The following is an 18893-nucleotide window of genomic DNA, read 5'->3' as shown; positions in this document are numbered from 1 at the left end:
ATTAATGCATTTGATGGAATTTTTCTGTCAGATTGACTCATTATTTGAACATGTGAGTATCAAAAACAAAATCTTGGTTCATTTTCCTTTCATTTGATATATACTTTTATGCACTTATCTTCAGTACTTTTTGAAATATAAGCAAATTAAAATCATTGGCGTGTTTTTCCTGTTTTTCTGAAAATTTTCTCAGCATAGCCCATAGCAAATCGTACTAGCAGTGAAGGGGTTAAGGAATCATGAGAAAAACAAAGAGATTTTTTTTAAAATCACTAAAATGTGTTCTGTATCAAATATTAACCCCTTCATTGCTAGTACGTTTTGCTATAACCAATGCTGAGAAAATTTTCAGAAAAACAAGAAAAACACGCCAGTGATTTTAATTTGCTTATATTAAAAAAAAAAAAAATTTTTTAAAATCCTGAAGATAAGTGCATAAAAGTATATATCAAATAAAGGAAAATGAACCAAGATTTTGTTTTTAATATTCACATGTTCAAATAATGAGTCAATCTGACACAAAAATTCCATAAAATGCACACAAAAAAGAAAAAAAAAGGGACTGTCATTCTATCATGTAGGTGCTACAACATCAACCAGGTTATCAGTCAGTCTTTCTTGTGACTGTTGTGATCAACCACACACACTGTCCAAGGCTGTGCAACAGTGTCCAGGTCCATAAGACTCCCAACACAGTCTACACAAAGAATGAAAAGGGTGTACTCACCCAGCATCTGTTGCCAGTAAAAACGCTGTGTGTGGTACTTGTGGAAACAGTCTTCAAGACACTGCTGGTTTGCTGGGGCAGTCTGGGCAGTAGAACCTCACATCCTTTCTTTGCCCTTTCTTCCAGCAGACTCTGCACCTCCTTTGTAGCCGGGACTTCTGTGAGGTAGGTGGGATGACGCCAATGAAGTGTCGTCCACACATACGTACAGCGTGGTCATCTTCAGCAGTGTCAGGGTCTTGGTCACCAAAAATCATGGCACTAATTACATTCTTCTGGAAGTCCAGGAATGTACTGTTGTTGCCTGCTTTTTTGTAGAGGATGTGTGCATTCAGCATGGCAATTTGTAGAAAATGCACACGCAGCTATTTGTACCACTTCAGGGTTTTCCTTGTGGCATCGTAGGGCTGCAGCTGTTGGTCATGATGGTCCATGGCACCCATGTTTTTGTTGTAATCCAGAATTTCTGGAGGCTTGTTTACTGTCCTTTGGTCTTGCTGCTGCTGGTCTTCAGCTGCAGGTTTGTGGCAAGTTGTCAACTCCATATGGTCCAGGATGAACATCATGATCATCACTATGCTGCATACCTGAAACACATTGCATAAAAGACTAAGTTTGTTGGATTTTTTTTGTTTGTTTTTTGTGTGTGTTTTTTTGTTTTTTGGTGTATGTTTTTTTTGGTTTTTTTTACATATATAAAGGTTATGAAATGGTACCATTTTATTTCTGATTGTTTTCAGAAGCTGATATACAAACACACACACACACTGAAACTGGTTCATGGTATGCTACACCCCCTTCATTCTCTCTTTCTCATACAAAACAAAATGACAACACACACACGTGCATGCACGCACGCACGCACGCACACACACACACACACACACACACACACACACACACACACACACACACACACACACTTCTACAAGTGTTGCATTTACAAAGTAATTTAGGCATACAATTCTGTATATCATTCTCTGATTTCAGTTTTGTAAACATCATCTCCTCCATCCCCCTCCCCCACTCTCTCTCTCTCTGTCTGTCTCACACACACACACACACACACACACAGCAACAACAACAACAAAAAACAACCAACCAACCAATACACGCTTGGGAACGAATACACAGAAAGCTCTAGGCAAGCGACACACACTGTCGTCAACAATGAGCCAGCCAGCAAGCCATGCCTCCTCGCGCTGTGTTGGTCATACACAGACAAATGACTGACTCTCTCACACACACACTGATCAGTGACCGACGAAGCTGCTTACCACAGCTAACACATTCAAAACACAAACAAAGCAGTTATATTCATTGTTACAACAAACAGAAAGCAAATAATAAACTGACAAACCTCGTAAACACCCACCTGCATCTTGAATCAGCTGAGCTTGTCTGTCTTCAGTTTCATCAAGCAACCCCACCTCCCACCCCCTTCCATGTCAAAATCGGTGTCTTAGCAGCAACTTCATGCAGTTCTATCTCATTCAGTCCACAATCTTCATCTCTGCTATTTGCATCATGAAAGATTTCTTCCAGAACTTGTGCAAGTGTTGGGGTTTGTCTGCGTTCAGCCATGGCTTTGCAAACATAGCTTGTTTTGTTTGGTATTGTTATTTTATTTTATTTTATTTTATTATTTTATTTTATTTTATTTATTTATTTATTCATTTATTTTTATTTTATTTTATTTATTTTTTTTTTTTTTTCTCAAGGCCTGACTAAGCACATTGGGTACGCTGCTGGTCAGGCATCTGATTGGCAGATGTGGTGTAGCGTATGTGGAGTTGTCCGAATGCAGCTACTGATACTGATACTGATCACCATAAATATGACAATGAGGTGAATATTTTTAGCTTATGGAACTCAGGAGATAAAAAAAACTCTCAGGGGAGCTTATTTAATGGTTAGCAGACTGTATTTTCTGTAATGTGGGACTCGAGACATAGAACGTTGTATGGCGTACGTCAATACGACATTAGTAAGCGTCATTTCATGACGTACGCCATATGTCAACAGGGCAGTCAAGAGGTTGATATGCTTTGAAAAAACAAAAAGGCTTGCTAGCAGGATGGAAGCAGGCATTTTCTATTGGGAAGCAAGTACACTTACAGTGCCAAGATGCATCTGACATCACTCGACCAAAGTTAATATTTAAAGCTGTGTTGTTGGTTTTTTCAGTGCAATAAATATATCATTGTATTTGAGGTAATAACACCATTTAAATCATGTTTTTTTGATATATCTAGATTATTTAAGACATTTTTATAAATTGGCGGTAAAGGAGACATTGACATGGCGTCAGGCACACCGCAACATGTATCTGCACAAACCAGTCCACAAGAGGCTGACTGAAACTGAAAGAAATGATAAGTTTTTCTTATATGATCATTCCAGTAAATTCAGTATCCACTTTAGAATATTCATATGCAGTAAACACATCGATGGTTAGAATATTTATATGCAGTAAACACATCAATGGTGTAGTTAGTGTCACTGTATGTGTTCTGTCCAGAATTTGTAATTCTTTTGTTTTGATTGTGAACAAGAAAAAATGATGTCATATCAAACATAGCCTATGGTCTAGCAACTGTGAAGCAGGATTATGGATTTTTTTTATCCGGATCAAGCCTCAACAAAATAAACCATTTATGATCTGGAAATACGGCTTAATTTGGAAGACTTACAACCTGTATTGGTATTACTGTGAAGGTTTTTTTCATACTATGTTTAATTCAGATTTGGTATTGGCAAACAAAGTAATCCCAGAGAAAAAAAAAAATTTGTTAAAGTTTACATGGACACACACACACACAACTGAACTGGGGTTATATAATAGACTTGCTTTGTTTACACAAGTGAGTCAGTTACTGAGTCGTATGTTGGTTATCAACATTATCGTGTATCATAACCTTTTTCAAACATATTACAGTACATGCACTCATGTGTAATATGAATAGCACTTGCTTACTCACATCTTTGCACACATGCATACTTGTATGCTCACAATGACACACATATTTCAAGACATTCAGTGTGATGTGTGATTGATTTAACTGCAAGACGTGCAGCAGTGTTGTGTGTTGTGCAGCACCATTTCCAGAGTTCCTGAACATCATCGATGTGGACAAGGACTCCCGCCTGGCCCACAACTGCCTGGCCCGGGGTCACCTCATCAAACACCACACAGACACCATTGCTCAGCAACAGAAGTGTCTGGTGGAGGGACACCTCTTCCTCAGGTGGGCAATGACTACAGCACACTGTGAAGAGGCAGTGACCTAGGTGTCAGTGTAGGTCATGGGGGTCAGGCCTGGGTCTGTCTGTTCACATGGGGTATGTTGGAAGTGGATTGAACTGTGCAGGTCCCTAGAATAGTGCTTGCCTGTCATGGGTGTAGTTTGTGGTAGCCTACATTTTGCATTGAAAGAATCTGGTTTTGTGATAAATTTGTTGTTGGTGCCTGTGACAGTAATATTAGAATAGTGAAATGAAATTTTTATTTCACAATGTACTTTCAGAGGTGTTATTGAAGGCAGCTAGGTGACAGATTTCTCACATCGTAAAGAATATACTTTCTGGCTATAAAGCACTATACAGGTTCTTACGCTTCTTCATTTCTGAGTTCCATTTTCAAGGTGCTTGAATGAAGTTATGACTATAAATCTTCATGAAAACTATTGAAAGCTCATTCACAAGCAAATGTATTTATAACTTAAAAGATGGTTTGATTGTGATTTTTTCAGTAATTTTTTTAACATTTTTTTAAAAAGAAGTCCATGTCATAATAAACTGCATGTAAAAAAAAATCCCACTTTCAAGATGTTGCATGCGAAGGGAGATAATTTGTCACCCACATGTTGAATGCTAAGGAAATTAACTGTTGCTTTGAATTGAATCGAATCAGGCATCAAGCAAGCTGCCTTGTTTTCTGTGAAAAATATTTTCTCATGCCGGAGAGACATTAATGTTGATATTGCTGTCATGTGGACACAAAATGAACGATGCAGCTGACAGTGGCTGAGAGACAGTACACAATTATTTGTCCTGTTGGGCTCCATATCTTCACAGAGTTCTTCATTTCAAAACATAAATCTGAATGGAAATTGCCACATGATTGTGTATTTTCTGTGGAAAATCATCCCATTGGTGTTCATCTTCATTGTGGTTATATAAAAAAAATAATGTCATAGGGCTTGATGATTGACTTTGTCACCTGCTATACTGGCTTCTGTAAATATCTCACCTGTCACTAGTGCCTTTCGTCAGTGGTGGATCAGTTAAAAAGTACTTCTCTGTTCTTCTTGTGATGATTATCCCAATTGGACACACCACCTGACATGGGTGTTGACGTTTAATTTGATGTACTAACTATTCTTCTGAAGGTGTCAAATCATGACTGCTTACATACCAGTTTGCTGCATTTCCCAGAATTTAAGCACACAGGAGGTATTCACGGGTAGAATCGAGGATTAATTTCATTCAATGAAGAAACAGAGTTGGGCCACAGCACCTGTGGTATGTTTCTGTGGATTGATCCCTGTGCTGTGTGCAGGATGTACATTGAGGGACGGCTGCGGCTGGCCGGAGAAGTATTGCAGCAGATGCAGCATCAGATGGCAGAGTCCAAGAAGCGGTTTGACCTGTTCTACACCTGCCTCAAGTCTATCCAGGTGTTGCTGGCCTCCCTGGGACAGGTGCCTGACACTTACTTCAAGGAACTCCTCAAGGATGAGACCTTGATCAAGGTGGGGGGTGCCACTGTGGGGGCATCTTACTCACTGACTGACTGCCTCCATCTAGCTTTCCTACTGGAGATTGACAGGAGAAAAAGGGTGGTGCTGCACTTTGGTGACGCACTGCTCTCCACAGTATGTTTCACATAGAGAAATCTGTTGTGACAAGAAAATTACATAGCTCAGTTTTGGGGATGAGCTAATTAAATAGAATAGAATATGTCTTTATTACCAAGTGTACTGGGGTCACAAGGAATAACAAGATATGAACATAAATCGAAAATCATACACAAACACAGATACAGTAGAAATAAGATACATACAAGTGCATATCAATATAAAAACTTGTGCCTACTCACTCGCTGCACACACACACAAACACACACACACACACACACACACACACACACACACACACACACACATTTGAACAGAAGCTGCATATTACATGTCGATGGGGATGACTCGATATTCAGGTAGATGGTTGTTGGTTGCACAATTCTATTTATCACACTGGATTTGTTCGAGAGACAGGGCATTGACTGCTTTGGGGAAAAAGCTATTGGCAAAGTGATTGGTTTTCGTCCTTATACTTCTGTACCGTCGACCAGAGGGGAGCATCTCGAAAATCCCAAAAGCTGGATGTGATTCATCCTGGCTGATTGATTTTGCTTTTTTGAGTAGCCACTTGTAATATATGTCTTCTAGAGAAGGTAGATCAGATCTTGGTAGTAGTTTTTACGATTCTGTTAAGGGCTGCAACTTCTGCCTTGGAAATGTTTCCGTACCAAACAGTAATAGCAAAGGTTAGCACACTTTTAATGACTGCTCGGTGGAAATCAGCCATAATTTCTTTTTTAATTCCGAACTTTTTTAGGCACCGAAGAAAGTACAGGCTTTCTTAACAATTTTTTCCATATTTTTGTCCCATTTCAAATCGTTGGAAATGATCAGTCCGAGAAATTTATAGTCACTTATCATCTCTACTTGCTTGTCTTCAATGACAAGTGGTAAGGGGTCAGATCTGGTCTTCTTGAAATCTAGAATTAATTCTTTGGTTTTTGATACGTTGAGTTCTAAGTTGTTTTGATCACACCAGCTGACAAGTTCATGTACTTCTTCCCTGTATTTTGACTGATCACTGTTCGTAATCAGCCCTTCTAGAGTTGTATCGTTGGCAGACTTGACCATGGTGTTACATTCATTTTGAGTTGCACAGTGATGTGTGAATAGTGAGTAAAACAGTGGAGATAGAACACATCCCTGTGGGGTGCCTGTGTTGAGAATGCATGTGGAGGAAGTGAGGTCACCATCTTTAACAACTTGCGGTCTGCATCTTAGAAAATTTAGGATCCATGCACAAATTGATTCAGGCTGCGAGAGGTCTTTCAGTTTAAGATATAGTTTTGATGGCACTATTGTGTTGAACACAGAGCTGTAGTCAATGAAAAGGATCCTGGCATAGCTGTTAGGATTTTCGAGATGTCTGAGGACATGGTAGAGACCTATGCTAATGGCATCTTCAGCTGATCTGTTAGCTCTATAGACAAACTGAAAGGGATCAAAAGATGGAGGAATGCAGGTTTTTAGGAATTGTAGAATCAAGCGTTCAAATGTTTTCATTACGACTGATGTTAAAACTACAGGATGATAATCATTAAGACAGCTAGGCTGTACTTTTTTTGGAACAGCAATGATTGTTGATTTCTTAAAGCAGTGAGGCACCACACAAGACTGAAGGGACATGTTAAATATGTCAGTGAAGACACTACATAGTTAGACTGCACACTTCCTCAAAAGGCCTGGTGAGATGTTGTCAGGGCCAGCGGCTTTTCTTATTTTCAGATGACTGAAGTGGTGTCTGACTTCATTCTCTTGGACTATGACAGGGGGAGTGGGGGTGATTTTGGGTGCAGCCACGTCAGAAGTAGACAATGGCTTGTTGAATCTGGAGTAGAATGTGTTGAGTTCTGTCAGTGCTGTCGACTGTCTGGTGGGTCATTTTATAATCAGTGGTGATGTTCTGCAGTCCGGTCCATACATTCCTAGAGTTGTTTGCAGACAGGTTTTCGTCTATTTTTTTCCGATATAAAAACTTTGCCTTCTTAATGCATTTTTCAACACTTCCTTTTGCCTTATTGTGAACTATTCTATCATCAGTTTCATGAAAAGCTCTCTCTTTTTCCTTTAGTTTTTGCCTGACAGCCCTGTTACACCAAATTTTGTGGTTTGAAAATATTTTGATGTTTTTTGATGGAATGCACACACTTTCACAGAATGAAATATAATCACACACTGTGTTGGTATATTCATTTAAGTCCCCGGCAGAGTCTTAGAAAAACATTCCAGTCTGTACATTCAGAACAGTCCTGCAAGGTCTCTAAGGCAGGGGCCGACCATTGTTTCACAGTTTTCACGACTGGTTTTTCAGCTTTCAGTTTTTGTTTGTAGACCAGCACCAGAAAAATCATGCTGTGGTCAGACTGTCCCAAAGGCACACGGCAGATCAAGTGGTACGCCTTCTTATGGAGGTGTAGCAGTGGTCCAGGGTCTTGTCACCACGTGTTGGACAGTCCACTTGCTGGTACAGCTTCGGCATTTCTTTCTTGAGGCTGGCTTTGTTGAAATCACCAGCAACAATGCCAGTGGAGTCGGGCCAACTGTTCTCGCACTTGCTAATTTCGTCAGCCAAAAGACGGAGTGCGGTAGAGAGGTTTGCTGTGGGATGGATGTACACAGCGATCAGTGTCACTGAGGGAATTTCGCATGGGAGGTAGAAGGGTCGGCACTGGATGGTTAGGAACTCCACGTCAGGGAAGCAGGCACACGATAGCACTTTGACATCGGAGCACCAGCGTGTGTTGATGAAGAAACACACACCGCCGCCCCTTTGTTTGCCTGAGTCAGCAGTGCAATCAGCTCTGTGTACAGTGAAGCCTGGTGGTTGAATGGCGCTGTCAGGGATGTCTGGGTTAAGCCATGTTTCAGTAAAACAAACACAGAGCACTTTTTGTAGTCTTTCCTTGTCTGAATATTACATGTGAGTTCGTCAGTTTTGTTGGGTAGAGATCTAACGTTGGACAGGAACATACTGGGTAGAGGTGGGCGAAAACTTCGTTGATGTAACCTTGAAAGGGCCCCAGGCACGGACTGAGGCTTGCGTGCTGACCGGTCGGTGCTCATTGTTGACGGTTGTAAATTATGATAGAGTGAGTTGAAGTGAGATCTCAGCACACTGGACTCACCTGCCTGTTCCCTAACATGCAGCAGCCTGTCACGATCATATTGTAAGATCGCAGCTGTTTCCCTAACACACATAAACAGAATCAAACACAAAATAAACAGGACAGCTATCCCCGTATCACCATTGGTCAGCGCCATCTTGAAGCAGATATGTTCTGTAATTCAAAAATTGTATGATTTACCTCTGCATTCCATTAGAACAGAACACATTTTCTACCAGCTGTATGTTTTTTCTGACGCGTGTGTTGTGTTGCTGAACAGGTGCACAAGAAAGCGGAGGAGAGAGTGGAGGAGATCCAGCGGTACCGCCAGGGTCTGCAGCAAAAGCTGGAGGAGGCCAGACCTCACTGCAAAGACTGGCTGGACCAGTGCCACACCTGCTCCTGGTCAGTGGCCCTCACTCCTGCAGTTTGGGGCAGTGTTGGTAACTGTGTTGTTGGGTTGAGAAACTTCTTAAACTTGTTGGTTCATGGCAGATCTTTTTACCTGCAGAATTATTGAGGAATAGTCACAGTCATGAGCTTCAGTCTTGATTTATTTCAAGACTGTGGCATGAGGAAGGGTTCTTGATCGCATCCAAAGGCTGGTCTTGTTTCAAGTGGTGTGAACATAACTCAGTGAACTTTGGGGAGATCATGACATACAAAATCCTTTTTTATAATGTTTCCAAACAGAAAACAAGTATATGAAAGGGAAAACTCACCCAGAAAACACAGTGCAGCAGCCTAAATGGTGGAGAGAGGAAGAATCATCATGTGTTAACAGAATGCCTGTAGAATCAAGTGAATGTGGATTGCAGTCCACAAACACGGAAGACATTGTGACACTATCCGTCCTGTTTTGTGGTTTGAAATGACAGGTGCCTTGCGCTATGTGCAGTACAGGGTGTGTAGCCTTGCGCTGTGTGCAGTACAGGGTGTGTAGCCTTGTGCTGTGTGCAGTACACATTGTGTAGCCCTGTGCTGTGTGCAGTACACATTGTGTATCCCTGCGCTGCGTGCAGTACAGGGTGTGTGTAGCCCTGCGCTGTGTGCAGTACAGGGTGTGCGCTGTGTGCAGTACAGGGTGTGTAGCCCTGCGCTGTGTGCAGTACAGGGTGTGTAGCCCTGCTCTGTGTGCAGTATAGGGTGTGTATCCCTGTACTGTGTGCAGTACACATTATGCAGCCCTGCGCTTTGTGCAGTACTGGGTGTGTAGCATTGTGCTGTGTGCAGTACAGGATGTGTAGCCCTGCGCTGTGTGTAGTACAGCATGAGTAGCCCTGCACTGTGTGCAGTACACATTGTGTAGCCTCGCGCTGTGTGCAGTACACATTGTGTAGCCTCGCGCTGTGTGCAGTACAGCATGTGTATCCCTGCGCTGTGTGCATTACAGCATGTGTAGCCCTGCACTGTGTGCAGTACACATTGTGTAGCCTTGCGCTGTGTGCAGTAGCTGTACGTTGTGTGTAGTACACATTGTGTAGCCCTGAGCTGTGTGCAATGCAGAGTGCATAGCCCTGCACTGTTTGCAGTACAGAGTGTGTAACTCTGCACTGTGTGCAGTACAGCATGTGTAGCCCTGCACTGTGTGCAGTACAAGGTTTGTAGCCCTGCGCTGTGTGCAGTATAATGTATGTAACTCTATGCTGTGTGCAGTACAGGTTGTGTCACCTTGCTGTGTGCAGTACAAGTTGTGTCACCTTGCTGTGTGCAGTACAAGGTGCGTAGCCCTGCGCTGTGTGCAGTACAGGTTGTGTAGCCCTGCGCTCTGTGCAGTACAAGGTGCTAGCCCTCCGCTGTGTGCAGTACAGGTTGTGTAGCCCTGCGCTGTATGCAGTACACATTTTGTAGCCCTGCGCTGTGTGCAGTACAGGTTGTGTAACTTTGCGTTGTGTGCAGTACACATTGTGTAACCCTGCACTGTGTGCAGTACAGGGTGTGTAGTCCTTCGCTGTGTGCAATACAGGGTGTGTAGCCCTGCTCTGTGCAGTACAGGGTGTGCAGCCCTGCGCTGTGTGCAGTACAGGGTGTGCAGCCCTGCGCGGTGTGCGGTACAGGGTGTGCAGTACAGGGTGTGCAGTACACATTGTGCACCCCTGCGCTGTGTGCAGTACGCATTGTATAGCCCTGCGCTGTGTGCATGGCCTTATTGTGTGCAGTACCAGTAAGGTGGAGCATCATCAGACCGTCATCACCAACATCCAGAATCGTTTCCGCAGAGACAAAAGTGTCAAGAACCAGATGACCACTCATGATGAGAACATCCATCGCTTTGAAAGGTTTGTGTCAGCACTTCTTTGCCTGCCTTTGTTAAACAATCTGCCCACAAATTGTATTTAATAACTGTTATACATTGGACTGATCACCCAGCTTCCATGGCAGAGTAGTTGCCATTGCAGACTGACATGTATCTATCAATCTATCTATTCTAACAATCTATGTATGTATGTATGTAATCTACCTGTCTATCTATATGTGTGAGGAGAGTGTTTATTTTTGTCACTGTGTAGTAAGGAGTGTGTTTATGTATTGTCACTGTGTAGTGAGGGGAGTGTTTATGTGTTGTCCCCATGTAGTGATGGATGTGTAGTGTGTTGTCACTGTGTAGTGAGGGGAGTGTAGTGTGTTGTCGCCGTGTAGTGAGGGGTGTATAGTGTGTTGTCACTGTGTAGTGAGGGGCGCATAGTGTGTTGTCACTATGTAGTGAGGGGTGTATAGTGTGTTGTCACTGTATAGTGAGGGGTGTATAGTGTGTTGTCACCATGTAGTGATGGGTGTATAGTGTGTTATCACTGTGTAATGAGGGGTGTGTAATGAGGGTGTATAGTGTGTTGTCCCTGTGTAGTGAGGGGAGTGTAGTGTGTCACTGTGTAGTGAGGGGTGTATAGTGTGTTGTCACTGTGTAGTGAGGGGTGTATAGTGTGTTGTCCCTGTGCAGTGAGGGGTGTATAGTGTGCTGGCACTGTATAGTGAGGGGTGTATAGTGTGTTGTCACCATGTAGTGATGGGTGTATAGTGTGTTATCACTGTGTAATAAGGGGTGTGTAATGAGGGTGTATAGTGTGTTGTCCCTGTGTAGTGAGGGGTGTGTAGTGTGTCACTGCATAGTGACGGGTGTATAGTGTGTTGTCGCCATGTAGTGAGGGGTGTATAGTGTGTTGTCACTGTGTAGTGAGGGGTGTATAGTGTGTTGTCCCTGTGCAGTGAGGGGTGTATAGTGTGCTGGCACTGTATAGTGAGGGGTGTATAGTGTGTTGTCACCATGTAGTGATGGGTGTATAGTGTGTTATCACTGTGTAATAAGGGGTGTGTAATGAGGGTGTATAGTGTGTTGTCCCTGTGTAGTGAGGGGTGTATAGTGTGTTGTCACTGTATAGTGACGGGCGTATAGTGTGTGGTCACTGTGTAGTGAGGGGGTGTATAGTGTGTTGTCCCTGTGTAGTGAGGGGTGTATAGTGTGTTGTCACAGTATAGTGAGGGGTGTGTCGATTTATTGACACCATGTAGTGAGGGCAGTGTGGTGTGCTGTCACCATGTAGTGAGGGCAGTGTGGTGTGTTATCACCATGTAGTGAGGGCAGTGTGGTGTGCTATCACCATGTAGTGAGGGCAGTGTGGTGTGTTATCACCATGTAGTGAGGGCAGTGTGGTGTGCTATCACCATGTAGTGAGGGCAGTGTGGTGTGCTGTCACCATGTAGTGAGGGCAGTGTGGTGTGTTATCACCATGTAGTGAGGGCAGTGTGGTGTGCTATCACCATGTAGTGAGGGCAGTGTGGTGTGCTATCACCATGTAGTGAGGGCAGTGTGGTGTGCTGTCACCATGTAGTGAGGGCAGTGTGGTGTGCTGTCACCATGTAGTGAGGGCAGTGTGGTGTGCTGTCACCATGTAGTGAGGGCAGTGTGGTGTGCTGTCACCATGTAGTGAGGGCAGGGTGGTGTGCTGTCACCATGTAGTGAGGGCAGTGTGGTGTGTTTTCACCATGTAGTGAGGGCAGTGTGGTGTGTTGTCACCATGTAGTGAGGGCAGTGAAGTGTGTTGTCACCATGTAGTGAGGGCAGTGTGGTGTGCTGTGCAGACAAAAGCTGCAGTACCACTGCTCACAGATGCTGTCCATCCTGACTGGTCACTGTGTGCCTGCCCGTGACCGTCTCCACAAACAAGCCTTCCAGTACACAGGGTAAGGGTCAGTGGGTAGCACTGTTCCAGTACACAGGGTAAGGGTCAGTGGGTAGTGCTGTTCCAGTACACAGGATAAGGGTCAGTGGGTAGCACTGTTCCAGTACACAGGGTAAGGGTCAGTGGGTAGTACTGTTCCAGTACACAGTGTTAGGGTCAGTGGGTATTACTGTTCCAGTACACAGGGTAAGGGTCAGTGCGTAATACTGTTCCAGTACACATGGTAAGGGTCAGTGGGTAGCACTGTTCCAGTACACAGTGTTAGGGTCAGTGGGTAGTACTGTTCCAGTACACATGGTAAGGGTCAATGGGTAGTACTGTTCCAGTACACAGTGTAAGGGTCAGTGTGTAATACTGTTCCAGTACACATGGTAAGGGTCAGTGGGTAGTACCATTCCAGTACACATGGTAAGGGTCAGTGGGTACCACTATTCCAGTACACATGGTAAGGGTCAGTGGTTAATAATGTTCCAGGACACAGGATAAGGGTCAGTGGGTAGTACTGTTCCAGTTCACATGGTAAAAGTCAGTGGGTAGCACTGTTCAAGTACACAGGGTAAGGATGAGTGGGTAGTACTGTTCCAATACACAGGTTAATGGTCAGTGGGTAGTACTGTTCCAGTACACAGGGTAAGGGTCAGTGGGTAGTACTGTTCCAGTACACAGTGTTAAGGTCAGTGGGTAGTACTGTTCCAGTACACAGGGTAATGGTCAGTGGGTAGTACTGTTCCAGTACACAGGGTAATGGTCAGTGGGTAGCACTATTCCAGTACACATGGTAACGGTCAGTGCATAGTACTGTTCCGGTACACAGTGTTATGGTCAGTGGGTAGTACTGTTCCAGTACACACTTTAAGGCTCAGTGGGTAGTACTCTTCCAGTACAGAGGGTAAGGGTCATTGGGTAGTACTGTTCCAGTACACAGGGTAAGTGTTAGTGGGTAGCACTGTTCCAGTAGACAGTGTTAGGTTCAGTGTGTGGTACTGTTCCAGTACACATGGTAAGTTTCAGTGGGTAGTACTGTTCCAGTACGCAGGGTAAGGGTCAGTGTGTAGTAATGTTCCAGTAAAGTGTTAAGGTCAGTGGGTAGTACTGTTTGTTAGGGTCAGTGGGTAGCTCTGTTCCAGTACACATGGTAAGTGTCAGTGGGTAGTACTGTTTCTGCACATAGTGTTAGGGTCAGTGGGTAGTACTGTTCCAGTACACAGGGTAAGGGTCAGTGGATAGTACTTTTCCAGTAATCAGGGTAATGGTCAGTGGGTAGTACTGTTCCAGTACACCGTGTAAGCGTCGATGAATAGTACTTTTCTAATACACAAGGTAAGGGTCAGTGGATAGTATTGTTATAGTACACGGTAAGGGTCAGTGGGTAGTACTGTTCCTGTACACATGGTCAGGGACAGTTGGTAGTACTGTTCCAGTAGACATGGGAAGGGTTAGTGGGTAGCACTGTTCCAGTACACATGGTAAGGGTCAGTAGGTAGTACTTTTCCAGTACACATGGTAAGGGTCAGTGGGTAGTACTCTTCCAGTGCACAGGGTAAGGGTCATTGGGTAGTGCTGTTCCAGTACTCAGGCTAAGTGTCAGCGGGTAGTACCTTTCTAGTACACAGTGTAAGAGTCAGTGGGTAGCACTGTTCCAGTACACAGTGTTAGGTTCAGTGGGTAGTACTGTTCCAGTACACAGGGTAAGGGTCAGTGGGTAGTACTGTTCCAGTACACACGGTAAGGGTCAGTGGGTAGTACAGTTCCAGTATGCAGGGTAAGAGTTAGTGGGTAGTACTGTTCCAGTACACAGTGTAAGCGTCAGTGGGTAGTACTGTTCCAGTACACAGTGTTAAGGTCAGTGAGTAGTACTGTTCCAGTAGACAGGATAATTGGCAGTGGGTAGCACTGTTCCAGTACACAGTGTTAGGGTCAGTGGGTAGTACTGTTCCAGTTCACAGGGTAAGGGTCAGTGGGTAGTACTGTTCCAATACACAGGGTGAGGGCCAGTGGGTAGTACTGTTCCAGTACACATGGTAAGGGTCCGTGGGTAGCACTGTTCCAGTACACATGGTAAGGGTCAGTGGGTAGCACTGTTCCAGTACCCAGGTTAAGGGTCAATGTGTAGTACTGTGCCAGTACACAGAAGAAGGGTCAGTTGGTAGCACTGATTCAGTACACATGGTAAGTTGGTAGTACTGTGCACAGATTAAAGGTCAGTGGATATTACTGGTCCAGTACACAGGGTAAGGATCAGTGGGTAGCACTGTTCCAGTACATAGGGTAAGTGTTAGTGGGTAGTACTGTTCTAGTACACACGGTAAGAGTGAGTAGTACTGTTCCAGTACACAGGATAGGGGTCAGTGGGTAGTACTGTTCCAGTACACAGGGTAAGGGTCAGTGGGTAGTACTGTTCCAGTACACAGGGTAAGGGTCAGTGGGTAGGACTGTTCCAGTACGTATGGTGAGGGTCAGAGGGTAGTACTGTTCCAGTACACAGGGTAAGGGTCAGTGGGTAGTACTGTTCCAGTACACAGGGTAAGGGTCAGTGTGCTGTACTGTTCCAGTACACAGTGTTAGGGTCAGTGGGTAGTACTGTTCGTTAGGGTCAGTGGGTAGTACTGTTCCAGTACACAGAGTAAGGGTCAGTGGGTAGTACTGTTCCTGTACACAGTGTTAGGGTCAGTGGGTAGTACTGTTCCAGTACACATGGTAAGGGTCAGTGGATAGTACTCTTCCAGTAAGTGTCAGTGGGTAGTACTGTTCCAGCACACCTAGTAAACGTCAGTGGATAGTACTGTTCCAGTACACTGGGTAAGGGTCAGTGGGTAGGACTGTTCCAGTACACAGTGTTAGGGTCAGTGTGTAGTACTTTTCTAATACACATTGTTATGGTCAGTAGGTTGTAGTACTGTTCCAGTACACAGGGTAAGGGTCAGTGGGTTGCACTGTTCTAGTACTCAGTGTTGCGGTCAGTGGGTAGTACTGTTCTAGTACACATTTTAAGGGTGAGTGGTCAGTACTGTTCCAGTACACACGGTAAGGGTCAGTGGGTAGTACTGTCTGTCTCCACAGAGTAATGGTCAGTGGGTAGTGCTGTTGCAGTATACAGGGTAATGGTCAGTTGGTAGTGCTGTTGCAGTACAAAGGGTAAAGGTGTGTGGGTAGTACTGTTCCAGTACACATGGTAAGGGTCAGTGGGTAGCACTGTTCCAGTACACAGGGTGAGGGTCAGTGGGTAGTACTGTTCCAGTACACATGGTAAGGGTTAGTGGGTAGCACTGTTCCAGTGCACAGGTTAAGGGTCAGTGGGTAGTACTGTTCCAGTACACAGGGTAAGGGTCAGTGGGTAGCAATGTTCTAGTACACATGGTAAGGGTCAGTTGGTAGTACTGTTCCAGTACACAATGTAAGGGTCAGTGGGTAGAACTGTTCCAGTACACATGGTAAGGGTGAGTTTGTATTACTGTTCCAGTATACATGGTAAGGGTCAGTATGTAGCACTGTTCCAGTACACATGGTAAGGGTGAGTGGGTAGTAGTGTTCCAGTACACATGGTAAGGGTCAGTGGGTAGCTCTGTTCCAGTACACAGGGTAAGGGTCTGTGGGTAGTACCGTTCCAGTACACAGGGAAAGGATCAGTGGGTAGCACTGTTCCAGTACACAGGGTAAGGATCAGTGGGTAGCACTGTTCCAGTACACAGGGTAAGGGTCAGTGGGTAGCTTTGTTCCAGTACATAGGGTAAGTGTTAGTCGGTAGTACTGTTCCAGTACACTGGGTAAGTGTTAGTGGGTAGTACTGTTCCAGTTCACAGGGTAAGGGTCAGTGGGTAGTACTGAACTAGTACATATGGTAAGGATCAGTGGGTAGTACTGTTCCAGTACACAATATTAGGGTCAATGGGTAGTACTGTTCCAGTATGCAGGGTAAGGTTCAGTGGGTAGTTCTCTTCCAGTAAACAGGGTAAGAGTGAGTGGGTAGTACTGTTGCAGTACATTGGTAAGGGTCAGTGGATAGTACTGTTTCAGTACACAAGCTAAGGGTCAGTGGGTAGTACTGTTCCAGTACACATGGTAAGGTTATGGGTTGTACTGTTCCAGTACACAGTGTTAGGGTCATTGGGTAGTACTTTTCCAGTACACATGGTCAGGGTCAGTGGGTAGTCCTGTTCCAGTACTCATGGTAAGGGTCAGTGAGTAGCACTGTTCCAGTACACATGGTAATGGTCAGTGGGTAGTACTGTTCCAGTACACAGTGTTAGGGTCAGTGCATAGTACTGTTCCAGTACAGACGGGCGCAATAGCCGAGTGGTTAAAGCGTTGGACTTTCAATCTGAGGGTCCCGGGTTCGAATCACGGTGACGGCGCCTGGTGGGTAAAGGGTGGGGATTTTTACGATCTCCCAGGTCAACATATGTGCAGACCTGCTAGTGCCTGAACCCCCTTCGTGTGTAAATGCATGCAGAAGATCAAATACGCACGTTAAAGATCCTGTAATCCATGTCAGCGTTCGGTGGGTTATGGAAACAAGAACATACCCAGCATGCACACCCCCGAAAGCGGAGTATGGCTGCCTACAGGGCGGGGTAAAAACGGTCATGCACGTAAAAGCCCACTCGTGTACATGCGAGTGAACGTGGGAGTTGCAGCCCACGAACGCAGAAGAAGAAGAAGAAGAAGAGTTCCAGTACACAGTTGTAGGGTAAGTGGGTAGTACTGTTCCAGTACACAGGGTAAGGGTCCTGTTCCAGTACACAGTGTTAGGGTCAGTTGGTAGTACTGTTCCTGTACACATGGTAAGGGTCAGTGGGTAGTACTGTTCCAGTAGACACGGTCAGGGTCAGTGGGTAGTACTGTTCTAGTACACATGGTAAGGGTCAATGTGTAGCACTGTTCCAGTACAGATGGTAAGGGTGAGTGGGTAGTACTGTTCCAGGAAACAGTGTAAGGGTCAGTGTGTAGTACTGTTCCAGTAGACAGGATACGTTTCAGTGGGTAGTACTGTTCCAGTACACATGGTAAGGGTCAGTGGATAGTACTGTCCAGTACACATGGTAATGGTCAGTGGGTAGTACTGTTCCAGTACACAGGGTAAGGGTCAGTGGGTAGTACAGTTCCAGTATGCAGGGTAAGAGTTAGTGGGTAGTACTGTTCCAGTACACAGTGTTAGGGTCAGTGGGTAGTTCTGTTCCAGTACACAGTGTTAGGGTCTGTGGGTAGTACTGTTCCAGTACACAGTGTTTGGGTCAGTGGGTAGTACTGTTCCAGTACACAGGGTAAGGGTCTGTGGGTAGTACTGCTCCAGTACACAGCATAAGGGTCAGTGGGTAGTACTGTTCCAGTACACAGTGTTTGGGTCGGTGAGTAGTTCTGTTCCGGTACACAGTATTAGGGTCAGTGGGTAGTACTGTTTCAGTACACAGGGTATGGGTCAGTGGGTAGTACTTTTTCTGCTTTTTTTTTTTTTTTTTTTTTTTTTTTTTCCCTTGAAAAAAATGTGGTTCATCCCTATCAAGACCATATATATAATATTTGTTGTGATGCAGTATTCAATATCGTAATGATATAAATTCCCTTACTGTTCTGATCATTTTTGCTGTTTTCAATTCAAAGTTATTGTTAATTGGAATTGCTACTCCTCTTGATGTACTATTGTTCAAAGGGAATGCACAATCATATGCCCATTCTGTTTGAATTTGGTACTCAGGTTTCTTTGTGAAACACCCTCATTTTGAGTGATAGAAGCTAAAATTTGGAACATTGACTATTTGCATTGTCTTTTGGGTTTTAGACAATGGGAAAAGATGGGTTGCTTCATTGAGCGGAACTACAGGTGGCAGGAATGAAGCGTCATGTACAGTCAGTGACCATGACAACCTGTACAGATGCTTGATGCTTTGTCCAGGAGAGGAATGAAATAATGATCAAAGGTTTCGTGTGAGTGTTAATCATGGTTTTATTCTTTTGAAGTTGTTCAGCTGATGTTGAAGCAGTGCCAGTGGTGAACACAATCCCCAGTTATGTCAGGGTCCCTGGT

General features: G+C 44.4%; 1 protein-coding gene across 8 annotated transcripts in view; it reads left to right on the top strand.

Moving 5' to 3' along the window:
- LOC143299896 (serine/threonine-protein kinase TBK1-like) overlaps window positions 1-18893 on the top strand; it is a 211842-nt gene that overhangs the window by 170384 nt on the left and 22565 nt on the right. For all 8 annotated transcript variants that reach the window (XM_076613392.1, XM_076613393.1, XM_076613394.1 and 5 more), the window contains 5 exons: window positions 3825-3975; window positions 5289-5481; window positions 8974-9098; window positions 10853-10972; window positions 12771-12872. In XM_076613392.1, coding sequence (XP_076469507.1) covers window positions 3825-3975; window positions 5289-5481; window positions 8974-9098; window positions 10853-10972; window positions 12771-12872 — 691 coding nt within the window. The remainder of the gene's footprint in view (window positions 1-3824; window positions 3976-5288; window positions 5482-8973; window positions 9099-10852; window positions 10973-12770; window positions 12873-18893) is intronic.

Source organism: Babylonia areolata, chromosome 25 (genome assembly GCF_041734735.1).
Source record: "Babylonia areolata isolate BAREFJ2019XMU chromosome 25, ASM4173473v1, whole genome shotgun sequence".
NCBI classification, from domain to species: domain Eukaryota; kingdom Metazoa; phylum Mollusca; class Gastropoda; order Neogastropoda; family Buccinidae; genus Babylonia; species Babylonia areolata.
This window is presented reverse-complemented; position numbering and strand designations above follow the sequence as displayed.